At 40.0% G+C, this 17,652-nt stretch overlaps 1 protein-coding gene across 2 annotated transcripts in view; it reads right to left on the bottom strand.

Annotated features, from left to right (window-relative positions):
* The window catches only part of LMTK3 (lemur tail kinase 3), a 181,856-nt gene that overhangs the window by 95,039 nt on the left and 69,165 nt on the right, over positions 1-17,652 (bottom strand). For both annotated transcript variants that reach the window (XM_089690991.1, XM_089690992.1), the window contains exons 4-6: positions 13,530-13,680; positions 9,855-9,925; positions 7,205-7,323 (exon numbers count right to left, since the gene is read on the bottom strand). In XM_089690991.1, coding sequence (XP_089547117.1) covers positions 7,205-7,323; positions 9,855-9,925; positions 13,530-13,680 — 341 coding nt within the window. The remainder of the gene's footprint in view (positions 1-7,204; positions 7,324-9,854; positions 9,926-13,529; positions 13,681-17,652) is intronic.

Genomic DNA, 17,652 nt, shown 5'->3' with positions numbered 1-17,652 from the left:
GTGACAGCTTGAGAGGAGAGAAATGCCGATAACTGGCAATTCCCTGTTTACATGTGATCAGCTGTACTTGGACACAGCTGATCACATGACCGAGCTGACATCTTCAGCTCTTTCCGTGATCCGCTGTGCCCGAGGGACACAGCGCACCGCCGATCGCTGCGCTGCGCGCTCCCTGAGCCGAGCATGCGCAGTGAGAATGGGAGGACGTCATATGACATCCTCCCAGAACGAGAGAACCACCTTGTGCCTGTCATATTACTATATGGCGGGCAGGAGGTGGTTAAAAGAGCACACTGGACATTATAAAAGCCTGACCAATCATTATTATTATATTATTATAATACAGGATTTATATAGCTCTAACAGTTTGCGCAGCGCTTTACAAAATGAAGGTAGACATTACAGTTACAATACAATTTGGTACAAGAGGAAACAGAGGGCCTGCTTGTTAGAGCTTACAATTTAAGAGGAAGGGTTGAGTGATACAAAAGGTAATAGCTGTGGGGGGGATGAGCGGATGGAGGAAATAAATGGCGGTTTACTAGGTAGAAGCAGGATAGACTTTGTTAAAGAGAACGGTATCGTCTAAAGGTGGATAGATTAGGAGACAGCCAGACAGATTGGGGTAGAGAGTTCCATAGGATGGGAGAAGCTAGGGAGAAGTCCTGGAGGCGAGTAAGGGAACAGGTGACACGGGAACTAGAGAGCAGAAGGTCTTTGGAGGATCAATCGTTTGGTTGATATTTTGAGACCAGGTTGGTGATGTAGCTGGGGGCAGAGTTGTGGATGGCTTTATAAGTTGTTAGTATTTTGAATTTTATTTGTTGAGCAAGTGGAAGCCCATGGAGGGATTGGCAGAGAGGGGTAGCAGACACTGAACGGTTGGTAAGGTGGATGAGCCTGGCAGCAGTATCCATGATGGACTGAAGGGGGGATAGCCTATGTAAAGGTAAGCCAATGAGGAGGGAGTTGCAGTAATCGAGTCGAGAGATGACCAGGGAGTGAATTAGGAGCTTTGTGGTATCATTGGTTAAAAAGTGGCGTATTTTGGAGATGTTGTGGAGGTTAAGGCGGCATGATTTGGACAAGGATTGGATGTGGACCTAAAAGGATAGTTCAGAATCCAGGGTTACACTTAGCACCTTGTCATGCAGGGATGGGTTGATAGTGGTACTACTGATCCTGACTGAGAAATCAGGGGACGGTTAAGTTCACTTTTTTACCAAAAATAATAAATGCACATTTGTTTGCAGGTAAAAAAATGTGCATTTATTATTTTTAATTGCAGGAGCCTGCAAAGCATTGTACCAGCAATCAGCTAAACGCTGGTAACATGCAGGTCTGCTGCAGATCTGTCAGTATATCTGCTTGCCTGTACAGGATGTAGATATACTGACAGGAAAAATCAATGAACTACCATGGGTTTCCACAGCACCGTGGTAGTTCATAGAGAACTACAACCCGACAGCCGCTAAGGCTGTCAGGACTTGTAGTTTCTCATTCACAGAAGATTGTGAATGAGTGACATGACCGGGCGGGTGGAGCCCCACATGGCCATGTTTTTTAAAAATTTGACAGCTAGTGGGGGGAGAAAAGATCCCCCGTTAGCTGTCAAAGCGGGGGAGTGGGGGGAGCAGGGGCTGGTGTATTCATAACATGTTACACTCTGAGTATGGGTGTAATATGTAACATGTTATGAAAGGTGAACTTGTCCTTTAAGGAGTAAACAAGGAAAAAAACACTATTTATAAAACTACATTTCAATTCACTTCACTGGGACAAAAAAATAAAGGGAAATCCAAAACTTTACAATTGTCAGCAAAACAGAAATAGGGAAATCTTCCAGTGGGGGTACCAGTATTGGGGACAACTGTTTAAAGCCAGCCATAGACAGAGTGATTTTCCTTCCTGCAACCACTGTTTGCAAGAAAAAAAATAGCTTGATTCCTCCAACAACATACCCCGAAAGCTTGTCCTCAAAATTGTATGTTAGTGCAAATAAAAAAAGTATCACGGACAGTACTCAATTGTTTCTCCAACAACACTGAAAGCAAAACATTGTGCATGATTACTGCTAGCAGCTATTATTATTATTATACAATATTTATATAGCGCCAAAAAGTTTGCTCAGTGCTGTACAGAGTAGTGGGGGACAGTACATGAGACAATACAGTAACAAAACAGTATACGAGGGGTTTGAGGGCCCTGCTCTTTCGAGCTTCCAATCTAGGAGGGAGGGGATAGTGGTACAGGAGGAAGTGGCTGTGGGGGATGGAGTGGTAGGAGGAGTGGAGGAGATCGGCTGTTAGGTGAGGGTGGGGTAGGCTTCCCTGAAGAAGTGGGTTTTTATGGTGCGCCTGAAGGTGAGAAGGGTAGTTGACAGTCTGATGGATCGAGGTAGTGAGTTCCAGAGGATGGGGGAAGTTCTGGAAAAGTTCTGAAGTCGGGCGTGGGAGGAGGAGACCAGGGAGCTAGAAAGTAGAAGGTCTTGTGAGGAGCGTAGAGTGCGGGTTGGGTGGTATTTGGGTATCAGGTCGGTGAGGTAGTTCGGGGCAGTGTTATGAATGGCTTTGTACGTCAGTGTTAGTAGTCTGAATTTAATGCGTTGGGCAATCGGAAACCAGTGGAGGGAATCACAGAGGGGGGTGGCAGATGCGGAGCGGTGGGTAAGGTGGATGAGTCTGGCCGCTGAGTTCAGGATAGACTGAAGCGGGGATAGCTTGTGTTGGGGTAGACCAGTGAGGAGGGAGCTGCAATAGTCAAGTCGTGAGATAATAAGGGAATGTATGAGTTGTTTAGTAGCTATAATATTAGATTTCCCCTTGCTATGGGGAGATTTCCATTCAATTCCTATTGCATTTTTTAAACAGGAACTGTATGGAACTCTTCCTCATGGGACAGATAAAGCAAAAAAATAAAGACATGAGAAGATTTTTAACCATTTCCAATCAAAAAACGTATAATCCTGAGATTTTATTACATTGTAACACTAACCCAGAACACATATGCACATCAGGGGTTATAACGTGCATTTTATCCTACTTGATTACCTTTTAAAATCTTTTCCAATTAAAGAGTAACTACGCTGTATCTGAGCCCCACAAACCAAAAGCACTATTTCATTCATTTTTACTATTCAAAGCAAACTCATCCATCCACCCATGTCTCCATGCTTTATTTTGGCAAGAAAACACTTAGATAAACACCCGCTAGCATTTCTAATTGTGGCCATCTTGAGTAAGGGCAGATGATTCACATAGAAATTTCTTTCTGGAATCCATCTGCCTTTAGCTCAGATACACAGGCAGGGGGGTGTGCTTAGCTCAGAAAACCCCTCCTCTACTCCTGGAGACTCCTGGGATGTATGACATAATTTGCCTTGGCATGGAAACCTAGAAGTGACTATAGAAATGTAAAAAAAGTTTAAAACAAGTAAATATGATATACTTTCCTATGCATTTACCAATGGTATAAGTATTGAAAATACTCTCAATGTTGATTGAGAGAGTGACGTTCCACTTTAAGTTGATTTGGAACAATGAACCGTGGATGCTACATTACTTGTACCCTAAAGGTCTTAAAAATAGATAACTGAATACTCCTTATGTTAGTACGCCCATCCTTATACACAAAAGGTCAAGATATTCAAGATATTATCTATAACTTTGCAACATTATGATGTCTTTAGCTATGCAAATTTGAAACTCTGGGGTAGATGTACTAAAATTGGTGCACTCAGAATTTGGCACAGCTGCGCATAGTTGCCAATCAGCTTCTAACTTTAGCTTGTTCAGTTAAGCTTTTGCAATAAGACCTGGAAGCTGACTGGTTTCTGTGCAGAGTTGCCCCAGATTTTATATCTTGCAGTTTAAGTAAAAAAAACCTGTGTAATTAACCACTTGCCTACCGGGCACTTTTACCCCCTTCGAGCCAAAGCCAATTTTCAGCTTTCAGCACTGTTGCACATTGAATGACAATTGCATGCTCATGCAATACTGTACCCATATTAAATTTTTATCATTTTTTTTTCACACAAATAGAGCTTTCTTTTGGTGGTATTTAATCATCACTGGGTGTTTTATTTTTTGCGCTATAAACAAAAAAAGAGAAAAAAGTTGGTAAAAAAGTTTTTCTTTGTTTCTATTAAAAAATTTTGCAAACAGGTAATTATGTTTGTTTGGGAATCAAACACTAATGAACATGCATGGTGGCATGATGTTGACTTCCAGTTTTTGTCCCTCCCTACGGGTTCCGTGCAAGCTTTTGTCAGTGTGTTCTTCTTTCAGTTAGGTTAAAAATATAAAACACAAAAAAAGGGATGCAGAAAAAAATGTTTTTAGAATTTGGGTTGAGTGTTTTAGGGTTGGGGTTTAGTGAGGTATTTTATTAAAATTTTGCTAGGGTCTTTTTTATTTTGGGATCAGCAGCATGCGCTTGTTCCTGACGACACAGATAAAGGTGCCCTGTGTATGCAACACATCACCGCATACTCTAATTTTGATTTCTTGAATAAAACCTGCCTGGTGATTTCCTCTGAAAAAGCGGCCTACTAAAGGTACATCCTTACAATAAAAGAAAACAGATAAAATTTAAAAAAAAATGTGTGTATATATATATATATATATATATATATATATATATATATATATATATACACACAGTGCTGAGTGAACTATTGGTGCTTTATAAATACTGTATAATAATATATATATATATATTTATTAATTTTTAATAAAACACATAAGAAAACCCATAAAAACCCATGCTTCTCACTTTAAACCTGGTATGCATTGGTTTTTTAATAAAGTGGATTTACAAAATGTCATGGCAGCTATGGAAAATAGGTTAGGAGAAAGGGGGTGCTTTGGTGTACACCATTGTTGTACACAAATATAAGTAACATGCTGCTCCCAAAAAAGGAAGTTTTGCCTGTGTCTGGAACAAGTGTCAATTCAAAGTCACCTTTTGTTGGGGCTAGGCCAGCCTATCATCTTTGGTTTCCCCTCTGAAACTATGCCTTCAGTGCGGTGTTCCAGAACTAATAAATTTAATGTTAGCTATGGCAAACAAGGGGACAAAATAGGAATTCTTTTGGGGCACACCACTGCCTTTGTGCACAAGTATGAGCAGCTTTACCTGATTTAGCAACAAGTGTCAAACCAAAGCCACCTTGTGAGAGGTTTTGTCCCCTTCAATTATGCCTACAGTGTGGTGGATCCGGTCACCATGTGATCCAGCCACTTTGTGCTCCTTCTTGGATGGAAAAAGTAGATCCCCACATGATTTTGTCCTCAGTTAGCAGTGAAACTTCCCCTTAAAAATCCTCTTGAAGCTTCACAAAAAAATAACTCCACCCCCTCATTGCCAGCACCCCAACACCCTTCCTCCTCCTTACAATCAACATGATTTTCCTCCTCTATTTGCCATTGTCTTCGCTTCCCCATGTACTGTGGAAGGGTGGGCAGACTATGGCTGTAGGTTTCTCCTGCAGCTATGCTTCTAGCTCAGGGGACCCAGCCCCCATCAGGAATTTTGGAAAAGAGTTTTTCCTCCTCAGAGTGAGGCATTTGGGGCTCCCTCTTAGATGGTCACAGTAGTATTCTTCAAGATTTACAAGGGGTATTAGGGAGGGATGAAATGTAACCCCTTTGAAATTGCCCTCCTCCTACATGCTGCCACTCTCCTCATCAGCACCCTTACCCTTCTCCTCAACATCGCCAGAACCCAACTCTCCTCCTCACCTTCAACACCTTGACCCTCCTATTCCTTACTGTCAACACACAAACCCTTTTCCTTCTAATATTTCTCCTCTGCCTCCTGCTGCCACATGGAATTTCACATGCAGGTGGAGGGCAAGTGTGGCTTTCTGTGCAAAGTAATGTCATCTGACATAAAGCCTTCTAGGCACAATAATGTGCCTGAGGCTGTGGTGTAGCTAAGGCCTCAAAAGAGGGATAAACTGGTTGTTATATAAGACTGGCATTAAGCTGGGAAGAGGGGTGATTTAGGGATTTTTTCTTCTGCTTCCACAGCAGCCAGGCAGAAGTTTGTGGAATGGCCCTGGAGGTAGCAGCCACAAAAATATTTGCCAACTCCTCAAAGCCAGTTGGCGAGGATATAGCCAAAATAAATATGCGCCCTTGAGAACAAGGAGGGGGAAAAGTATGCATTAGCGACCCAAAATAAATGGCTGCTATGAGCTCTTAAGGTGGACGAGGAAAAGAGTACATTAGTAAGTCAAAATAATGGAAGCACCGGCTCTGGCTGTGCCCTGGGCGGCAGTTCAACCTAGGCAGCTGCCTAGTTCACTTAGTGGTAGCGCCGGCCCTGACTATGAAAAAATAGCTCACAAACTATACTATGAAACAGTTTTGTTACTGGCCAATTTGTATCAAGTTGAGGGTTTTAGCATTATTTTTTGCAATAGTAAACTGTCCTAAAGCTTTTAGATCTGTTGTGCCTACTACTTTCACCATTCAATTCCGACCTATTGAATACAAAATCAGGTGTTACACACAAAACTATCTGAAAAAAGACTTTTTCCAACTTGTAGTGCAACAGATTGATGTGCTGCTGCTGTATGTAAGCTAAGCAATAATATAAAATGAAAAAATCAATTATACATTCAAAATATGTAATGCCAGAGTGTGGTCGAATATGTTGCTAACACTTTGTGGGAATCATACTGTTTCATAAGAGCACATACAGCATCTCTCAAGCATGTAATTGAAAAGATTGTTTTTCCCACGTTGCCTTTTGTTTGACAATCTCTTGCCTATTAGTCTTGAAAATGGACAGAAATGATTTGCAAGATTCAATTCCTACATAGACTTCAATGGGGTTTAGATTAAAGTTCATCATTTTCAGACTTTAGGATTGGTTTGCTGAACAGCCTATGGCTAATTCGCTCACCCCTACTAGCAGGATGCCAAGTCACTTTTGGTGGTGGGACGATTGGGGGTAGTAAATAATCTGCTGAGAGAAATGATTGTAAAAGTGTTTTGGAATACATTTTGAGGATGAATTATTCCACAGTGCCTGCTAATGCAAATGTTTGAAAGGACTTGTTTTAGAGCTTATTTACTGTTTGTTTAGGACATGTAAATATTTCAATATCTGTAGCCTAGGCACAATTCTACAAGACAAACTGAATCCTAATAAAATTAAACACACCTTCAGTTAATCTCAGTATCAAATCTAATACCTGTAAGGCTGGGCTTCTGAAAGAAACTTCCGCTGTTCCAAAGGGCTGGCATTCACTCTGAGTTCTTTAACTACCACTTGCGCAGGAGTATAATCTGAGAATATCTCTCCCAATATCACCTGTCACAGAGGATCAGAAAAAAAAATGGTTGTGCACTTTAAATGTAGAATTTTCTTAAATCTTTTATTAACATGAGTCTGTCAGATAGTTTAAACATTTAAAAGTAAACGCCCTGCATAAACTCAGATGCCACTAGATGCCTTCTATTTCCTTTATCAGATAAAAAGCCTTCCTTTGTGTTAAGTATAGTTTACCTTGTTTCCCGTTGTCTGATTTCCTTGACCTGAGAACGACAGTGCCTTGAAAAAGTATTCATACCCCTTGACATTTTCCACATTTTGTCATGTTACAACCAAAAACGTAAATGTATTTTATTGGGATTTTATGTGATAGACCAACACAAAGTGGCACATTTTTGTGAAGTGAAAGGAAAATGATAAATGGTTTTCAAATTTTTTTTACAAATAAATATATGAAAAGTGTGGCGTGCATTTTTATTCAGCCCCCTTTACTCTGATACCCCTTACTAAAATCTAGTGGAACCAACTGCCTTCAGAAGTCACCTAATTAGTAAGTAGAATCTACCTATGTGTAATTTAATCTCAGTATAAATACAGCTGTTCTGTGTAGCCCTCAGATGTTTGCTAGAGAACATTAGTGAACAAACAGTATCATGAAGGCCAAGGAACACACCAGACAGGTCAGGGATAACATTGTGAAAGCAGGGTTAGGTTATAAAAAATATCCCAAGCTTTGAACATCTCACGGAGCACTGTTCAATCCATCATCTGAAAATGGAAAGAGTATGGCACAACTGCAAACCTACCAAGACATGGCCATCCACCTAAACTGACAGGCCAGGCAAGGAGAGCATTTATCAGAGAAGCAGCCAAGAGGCCCATGGTAACTCTGGAGGAGCTGCAGAGATCCACAGCTCTGGGGGGAGAGTCTGTCCACAGGACAACTATTATTCATACACTCCACAAATCTGGCCTTTATGGAACAGTGGTAAGAAGAAAGCCATTGTTGAAAGAAAGCCATAAGAAGTCCCGCTTGCAGTTTGCAAGAAGCAATGTGGGGGACACAGAAAACACATGGAAAAAGGTGCTCTGGTCAGATGAGACCAAAATTGAACTTTTTGACATAAAAGCACATCACTGTGTGTGGCGGAAAACTAACTTCCTGAACACACTATCCCCACCCTGAAACATGGTGGTGGCAGCATCATGTTGTGGGGATGCTTTTCTTCAGTATGGACAGGGAAGCTGGTCAGAGTTGATGGGAAGATGGATGGAGCCAAATACAGGGCAATCTTAGAAGAAAACCTGTTAGTCTGCAAAAGACTTGAGACTGGGGTGGAGGTTCACCTTCCAGCAGGACAATGACCCTAATCATGTAGCCAGAGCTACAATAGAATGGTTTAGATCAAAGCATATTCATGTGTTAGAATGGCCCAGTCAAAGTCCAGACCCAAATCCAATTGAGAATCTGTGGCAAGACTTGAAAATTGCTGTTCACAGACGCTCCCCATCCAATCTGACAGAGCTTGAGCTATTTTGTGGAGCTGGTGGAAACATACCCAAAGACACTTGCAGCTGTAACTGCAGTGAAAGGTGGTTCTACAAAGTATTGACTCAGGGGGGCTGAAAACAAATGCACGCCACACTTTTCAGATATTTGTAAACAATTCTGAAAACCATTTATCATTTCCTTCCACTTCACAATTATGTGCCTTTTTGTGTTGGTCTGTCACATAAAATCCCAATAAAATACATTGACGTTTTTGGTTGTAACATGACAAAATGTGGAACATTTCAAGAGTATAAATACCTTTTCAATGCACTGTAAGCCATGTGCACTCCTCTCTTTCCTTTTTTGTTTTACTCAGAAGTAAGCCGTGTCTACCAAAACATGACCCTATTCAATAACAGTCCTTAGGTGACCTATAAGGGAACACTCATAGGACAGATACATAACTGTTTGCAGGGCTTGGGCCAAAGGTTTGGAAAGGTAGACTTTAGTAACAGAGTTTAAAGGAGGTGCACAGAAAATTGTGGACTGACTAATAAAGTAGCAAAGGACATTTTGTAGTGACTGCTCTTAGACAAGATTTGAAACATATAATAGACTGATAGTTATGCTTTAAAGCAACTCAGTTGTAAAATGTAAAAAGAACAAAGAAGATTGCCCTATAAAGATCAGATGTTAGTTACCTATTCCACCACCTTATGATGCCTGTAGAATTTTCCTGACCTGCCTCCCTTCTGAGGATGTCAATTTCCTGGTGCCCTGTCTAGTGCTGCGGTTCTTCTACGGGCCAATGTGACACTACGGTGTGTTACGGTAATGTAGAGGTGGAGGAAGGAACCACAGAACATGGTAGGGGACCGGAACTCTAAAAGTCCTGGAAGAGTGTCGGCTGAAGACTAGGCAATTTAGATCTTCAAAGGAAGAAAGATTGGCAGTGCAGGAGGTGGTACAGGTAAGTATATTGTCTTTTATATAAAGTGGAATATTATTTGCTTATTTTTTTAAAAGGGTGACTTTAATTAAGAAGAAAGAAATTATTCATGCTATTATGTAGACTTACCTTTCCAAACCAGCCATTTCCAATCTCTTGAAGATAACTTAGGTCCTGGCGGCTAAATCCAGTCTGTTTTACTAGTTAAAGAAAAATGTAGTTAATAGCAGACACTGTAATGCACCTGGAAGTTTTAAACTGTCACTAAACCCAGGACCCTGCATTCACTATATCTGGTCTCCCACAGTACACACAACATGGAAATGCAATAATTGTAGTAAATATAAACTGCTAAATACCTTTTCTCATCAGCAGTATATAGTAGCCTTGTGACTTCTATCAATGTCCAGCCAAGCACTGGTTAAAGCTTGTAGGTGGAGTTTTCATTCTCCTCTGACTGTCCTATGAAGCTGCATAATCCCTGACCCTCTGTCTGGATACTGTTGATTGGCCCTGTGCTGATCACATGTACCCTCCCAAAGAAAAAAAACTCTGTAGCCATACATACTAAACTGAGCACATGCAGAGTGACTCCTAAAGGTCTGAACTATCAGCAGATGGATTGGGGACGGTAGAAGAAGGGGAAGATCAGAGAAGACAGCATCAAACAGCATTTTTTACACCATGTGGAGGATTAACCCTTTAGATTCCACAGTGAGTATAACAAGCATGCTTCACTGTATATACAGACTGATTTTACTGTTGTGGGCTTAGTAACACTTTAAATTGTGGAATTTTATTCTACCATAGAATGTGAAGCTCTAACAAAACATTCTAATAAAGTAAACCTTTGTCACTGATTATAAGCTCATAAAGAAAGCATCATTTGTAGTTGTAGAATTGTAAGGATAATTTTGTTCCAACCTAATTAATATTGGTAGTAAAAAAGCCAATTTGACCAATATTGTTGGTGACTGTCATGCAAGTTTCAGTTGTTCATTGCATAGCAAAAGTTATAACTCTTATGAGAGTTAGTGTTTATGAAACCCTTTGAGGTGACTACTGACACAGACCACAGATGGCCTTTCCAGGTGTATAGTGGGCAGAATACCAAAAGCAATATTCTTAATTTATGTTTGTTAAAATTGAGCAGATTTAATTTGGCAGAAGCATTTATCTGAAAGTTCAATTAGGACAGCTTTCCTCTAATAGACATGGGGTAAAATGAGGAAGATGTTGGGGATATCTTCTGGCACACACTTAGGCTGGCCATACATTATACAATTATCTGCAGATTTTCTGCCCAATTTCCTTTAGATTTACCTTCAACTATGTAGTGCAAGGGCCTGCCTAATTGGATACAACTGAAAGTGTTGTTTAGGTTTGTCCTCCTATTATATGGTTTTGGGGTTGATTTACTAAAACTGGAAAGTGCAAAATCTGGTGCAGCTGTGCATGGAAGCCAATCAGCTTCTAAGTTCAGCTTGTTCAAAGCAGAACTACACTGTATCTGATCACCACAAACCAAAAATGCTATTTCATTATGTTTTGTTATTCTAAGCAAACTCACCATCCATCCATGTCTCCATGCCTAATTTTGCTGAGAAAGCACTTTGAAAAACATCCCCTAGCTTTTCTGGCTGTGGCCATCTTGAATAAGGGCAGATGATTCATGCAGAAATTACTTCCTGGAATTCATCTGTCCTTAGCTCAGACACACAGGCGGGGGTGCTTAGTTGAGAGAACCCTTCTGCTCCTGAAGACTTCTGGGATGTACACTATTTGCCTAGGCATGGTGAACAGGAAGTAACTAAAGAAATGTAAAAAAAAAGTTTAAACCTAGTAAACATAATGTACCTTCCTATCTATTTACTAATGCAATTACAAATAATCAATGTTGATTGCCAGAGTTCTGCTTTAAGCTTTGACAAAAAAAAAACTGGAGGCGGACTGGGTTCTGTGTAGAGTTACGCCAGATTTTGCAAGTTCCAGTTTTATTAAATCAACCCCTTAGTATATTATTTTAGAAGATTTTTATGCATACATATCTAAATATTTCTTATACCCAGCATTTCACATTATACTTTTTGCACACCAGGTATGACATGCATCCCCTATATGCATGTCTTTCTTATCAGGGCAATATCAAAAGGAATCTTTTTATTTTCAGCATTAAAGTACAGCGGTGTAGTGTTTTTTTTCACATTATTTACTATTTTGAGGGTTGTTTTTTTCCATTTTACTCCATCATTTATGGATCCCATAATTCAAAAATTTCTTATGGATTTCATTTATATTCCTAGGTTCACATCTGTGTGGATCGGGAAGGTGTGCCACGCCCGCAGACAAAATCCACTGCTCTTTTGCAGATGCTTGGGGTGCCATTAATTCTTATTGCCACAATCATGCACGGGAAAATGCTGTGCATTTTTGCTTGTGTGAAACTGTGCACAGAATTTTTAAGAGGGCCAGGAACTTCTTCCCTGCATTTCTTCCAGATACAACTGCACATTCAAATGAAAGAGCTTCTGTACCCGCAACGTGCCAATGCAAATGCGCATTCAAATGTGAACCTACTTTAGGGGCCTGTATCTGTGCATGGTAAGAAAAAGCACTCTGTTACACTAGTATTTTCATCTTTGAAATTGTGATGCTATATATCCAGGCCATTGTTTGCTGTGTAGCACTGCACTACTTTAACCTGTAATTGCATGGTTTTTACAGAAATTAAATTTCTATCATTTTTTTTACACTAATAGAGCTTTCTTTTGGTATTTGATCACCACTGAGTTGTTTATTTTTTATTATTTAAGCAAAAAATGACCAAAAATTTAGAACGAAACCCCAACATTTTATACTTTCAAAAAATCTAATTTCTTCACAAATTTAGGCCAAATTGTATTCTGCTTTCTGTGTGAAAGTGAAAAAAAACAATAAGTGTATATTAATTGGTTTTTGTGAAAGTTATAGCATCTACAAATGATGGCATATACAGCTGTGTGCAAAAGTTTGCATACCCCGGGAGAAATCGTGAAAAATTGTGATTTATATTGAAAATATGACTGATTGTGACAAGAAACTGTCTTTCATTTAACAATAGTGATCATATGAAGTTATTTATTATCACATAGTTGTTTGGCTTTGTTTTAAGTCATAATGATAACAGAAATCGCCCAAATAGCCCTGACCAAAAGTTTACATACCCTAAAATGTTTGGCCTTAGTACAGACACACTAGGTGATGCACACAGGTTAAAATGGCAATTAAAGGTTAATTTCTCACATCTGTGCCTTTTTACATTGCAATTAGTATGTGAGTATAGTCACTCAGTTTGTTAGCTCTCACATGGATGCACTGAACAGGCTAGATACTGAGCCATGGGGAGCAGAAACGAACTGTCAAAAGACCTGCATAACAAGGTAATGGAACTTTATAAAGATGGAAAAGGATATAAAAATGCTGTCTGTAGAGAGCCATGTGTTGTTTACCAACACAGGGCTCTCTTCTGTCATTCCTTCAGCTGGTCATCTGGTCACGGCCATAAATCATTGGCCAGGACCAGCTGATCCACTTATGCTGTAGCAAATGACAGCACAGCCGAGGAGGCAGACGTGCACACCCTCTACCTGAAAATTTCAGATCATGTACATGTACATTATCTGGCACATTACCAGCCATTCGGGAATCTTAAAGTCCACAGTTTTCTCTTTTGAATGTTATAACATAGCTTAGAATACTATATTAACAATTAACATGTAGATTCCGACAGGTTGTAGGGCACACATTTCATAAAATTTTGATTACCTGTTTTGGGAGCCTGTGTATTGGGGACAGGTAAGGACACCTCAGAGAGTGGCAGGATGTATACATCAGGGATAGACTGAGAAGAGGAGGTTTCCTCAGCAGGTGGAGTGTACTCCCCTGAAAACTCTTCTCCATCTGGATTCTCAAACTCCTAAAAGACATGGTAATACTCAAAGTGTAAACAACATCTACATTTTTTCATATACAGTAATATGCCAAGATGATAAACAGAAGAAAGTAAAGTTTTCTACAACAGTAATAGAAATGCCTTGCATGGGTCACACAAAGTTGGTGTCACTCCATTAGATGACAAATGATAGAAGCCAAAACCTTGTTTGCTATGAATGAATGAGCCTGCCTTAAAAATATATGGGAGATCATATTTATTTGAAAACATGCAACCACTAGCTAGTAAATATATGAGAAGACCCTAAAGAACTATACCGATGACACCCAAATCTATCTCTCTACTCCTCAGCTCACTCCTTCAGTCTCCTCTCGCATTACCAACTTACTAACTGATATATCAGCATAGATATTGCACCTCCTCCTTAAACTAAATCTATCTAAAACCTAGCTGATTATATTCCCCTTGCTCGTGCCCTCCTCCATGACTTTTCAATCAAGATCAGTAATGCAACTATCAGTCTCCCTCAGCCAGGGTACTAGGTCCTGGACTCTGACCTATCCTTTTGACCCCAAATCCAATCGCTGTCCAGCATTTGTAGACTTCACCTCCACAACATCTCTAAAATTTTCCCCTACTTAACAATTGAAACCACCAAGCTACTCATTCACTTCCTTGTTATCTCTTGTCCTAACTACTGTAACTCTCTTCTCATAGGCCTACCTCTCTGTAGGTTATCCCCTCTTCAGTTTATCATGAATGCTGCTGCCAGACTTATCTATATTGCCAACTGCTCAGTGTCCACTGCCCCTCTCTCCCAATCCCTCCACTGGCTTCTAGTTGCCCAGCGAATTAATTCAAAAATGTTAACAACAACATACAAAGCTATTCATAACTTTGTCCTGAGTTACATCGCCAATCTCCAAATATCACCCAAACTGTCCTCTCCACTCCTCTCATGTTCTCCTGCTCTCAAGCTCCCTTGTCTCCTCCACCCATGCTCATCTCCAGGACTTTGCAAGAGCCTCTCTCATACTTTTTAACTCTCTACCTCAATTGCTCCAGCTATCCCCTACTCTGGCAGCCTTTAGGTGATCCCTGAAAACTGATTTCTTCAGGGAAGCCAATCACACCTCCAATTAATCACTTCCATCAGCTCATTCCCCACAGTTATAATCCTTTGTATTACTTGCCCCACCCTATTGGATACTCTTATGAGCAGGGCTCTCATAATCTTCTTGTTTTTATTGTATAAAATCCTGTATAATAATAATAATACATGGCATCAGCTTCTATGTGCTCAGTTTACAAAAAATAATCGTAAAAAATGTTTTAAATTGTTTTAAATTGACCCATCAAGATGTTTGAAGTGCTCTTTTAAGAAAGCTTATTTGTCATATAGTCGAACTGTCCTCAAGAGAACTGTAATCAGTTCAGATTGCTAGACAATTTCAGGTATCAATAGTCACTTAGTTATCCCTCGAACCAGTGGGCAAGTTTAAAAAAAACAAACATCTATACTCACCTAGATGTCTGCAGAATAGATCCAAGCTACAGTTGTCTCCCACTGTCTCTATATCCGAGAACCAAGAGATCACATGACCACTATTTGCTCAGCTCTCAGTCTTCAGACAGCAATGACTGTCAGTCATAGGCATACTGCACAGCCTCTCCAGCACTGACTGGAGCGCTAGACTGTGGAGGGGGCAGGAGCAGCTGGCTCAGGCTCCTAGTGGCATGCAAAGAAGTTGAGCCAGCTGCCAGTCAGGCATCTGGGTGGATCCTGACATTATCCTGAACTGGCTCTGCTCTGTCACCTGACATCGAACTTTAGCCTACTGTCGTTTGAATCTGGGTCATAGGAGTGCAGAAATAAATTAAATCCTGTGACCCACAGGAGAAGTATGGCCAAAAGAGCTTTGGACATACTTCCCCTTTAAAGGATATACAGTGCTCAGCATAAATGAGTACACCCCTTTTGAAAATAAGACTTTAATCAATATCTCATTGAACACAAGAACAATTTCCAAAATTTTGACAAATCTGAGTTTTATAGAACATTTATTTAGCCCATAACATGATAGTAAGGTAAATAATGTAACTTAGATTACAAAATCTTCAGCTTTACTCAGATTAGTTGATGCAAGAATGAATACGCCCCACAACAAAAGCTACTACATCTAGTATTTTGTATGACCTCCATGATTTTTAAGGACAGCAGAAGTCTTCCAAGGATGGAATGAACAAGTTTTCAACATTTTGCAACATCTGTCTTTTTCCATTCTTCAAGAACAACCTCTTTTAGAGTCTGTATGCTGGTTGAAGAGTACTGCTCAACTTGTCTCTTCAGAATTTCCCATAGGTGTTTGATTGGGTTCAGATCAGGAGACATACTTGGCCACTGAATCAGTTTCACCCTGTTCTTCTTCAGAAATGCAACAGTGGTCTTAGATGTGTGTTTTGGATCATTGTCATGTTGGAAAAGTGGACAACGATCAAGGGCACAGAGTGATGGTATCATCTTCTCTTTCAATATGGAGCAGTACATCTTTGAATTCATGATACCATCAATGAAATGCAGGTCCCTGATACCAGCAGCACTCATGCAGCTCCACAGGAGGACACTGCCACCACCATGTTTCACTGTAGGCCCCATGTATTTTTCTTTGTACTCCTCACCTTTGCGGCCCCATACAGTTTTGAAGCCATCAGTTCCAAAAGCATTTATCTTGGCCTCATCACTGCAGAATACAGAATCCCAGTAGTCTTCTTTTTTTTCAGCATAGTCCCTGGCAAATTCTAGGCGGGATTTTTTGTGCATGGGCTTTAGAAGAGGCTTCCTTCGTGGACGACACACGTGCATGTCATTCATCTGCAGTGTATGCCATATTGTCACGGGAAACAATCACCCCAGTTTGGCTTTCTACTTCTTTAGCTATCTGCAGTGAACTTGCATGGCAATTTTCCTCAACCCTTTTCATCAGAAGATGCTCCTATCAAAGTGTTAACTTCTGTGGATGGCCTGGACATCTCTGTGAGATGGTTGCAGTTCCATCTGTAAATTTTTGTATCACTTTTGCTACAGTATTCTGACTAATAAGTAAAGCTTTGCTGATCCTCTTGTAGCCTTCACCTTTCTTGTGTAAAGAAATTATTTTCTTTCTCAGGCCTTGTGACATTTTTGTTCAATGTGGTGCCATTGCTGACAGCATGAAATTGGAAGGGGTTTTCTTTGTTAAGTAGCACCCTTTTATAATCAACTGTCTGCTGGACACCTGTTTAAAGAATAATTAGACTCATCTGTAGTTGAAGTTTTGTTAATTAGGATTTTGTTGTCTAAAATTTAGCTTTGCTCCTAAGACTTTCATTGGGGTGTATTCATTTTTGCAACATGGTCTTGAATTAATATGTTAGGAAAAATACTTCTTTGTGTGTGGAAATTAACAAATCTTGTTTGTTATCAATGGCTCGCGGGAGTATTTTGTAGTATAGTGTCCCATAGAAAATGTTGATTCTGAAAGGAAAGTAAAGGTTTTCTGACAAATTGTCGGGGCATATTCCTTTATGCTGAGCATTGTATGTATATTAGCAGAAAACACTAAATGCTCCAACCTTGATAGACTCCCTTTCTAATGAAACAGACATATGCTTTGCTTATCCTTTGCTACTGTCCATGTAGCTAGTGGACTATACACATCTTCTGGATTTGTGGGTTTCAATTCCACCCAAGATCAAGCACCAAAGCTAATGTAAAACATTACTGGGTGAAAACCAGAGCCTATTAGAGGACCATATGTCAAGCATAATATAGAGCAAAATTGTCAAATAACTGAGAACAAAAAGCATAATATTAAAACTTTTTTTCACCAGACTGCTAATACTTTGAAAATAAAGTATGCATGGTTACAGTAGGATTCCCAGCATTGCCCACCTAAGGTAAACATATATACTAATGGCATATGACGCAAGCCTAAAGTGAAGAACAGTATGGGATGC

This window comes from Staurois parvus, unplaced genomic scaffold (genome assembly GCF_062004578.1).
Source record: "Staurois parvus isolate SC_StPar_1 unplaced genomic scaffold, SC_StPar_1.0 ptg000548l, whole genome shotgun sequence".
Taxonomy (NCBI): Eukaryota; Metazoa; Chordata; class Amphibia; order Anura; family Ranidae; genus Staurois; species Staurois parvus.
The sequence above is the reverse complement of the archived record's forward strand: the minus strand, read 5'-3'. Positions and strand labels throughout refer to the sequence as shown.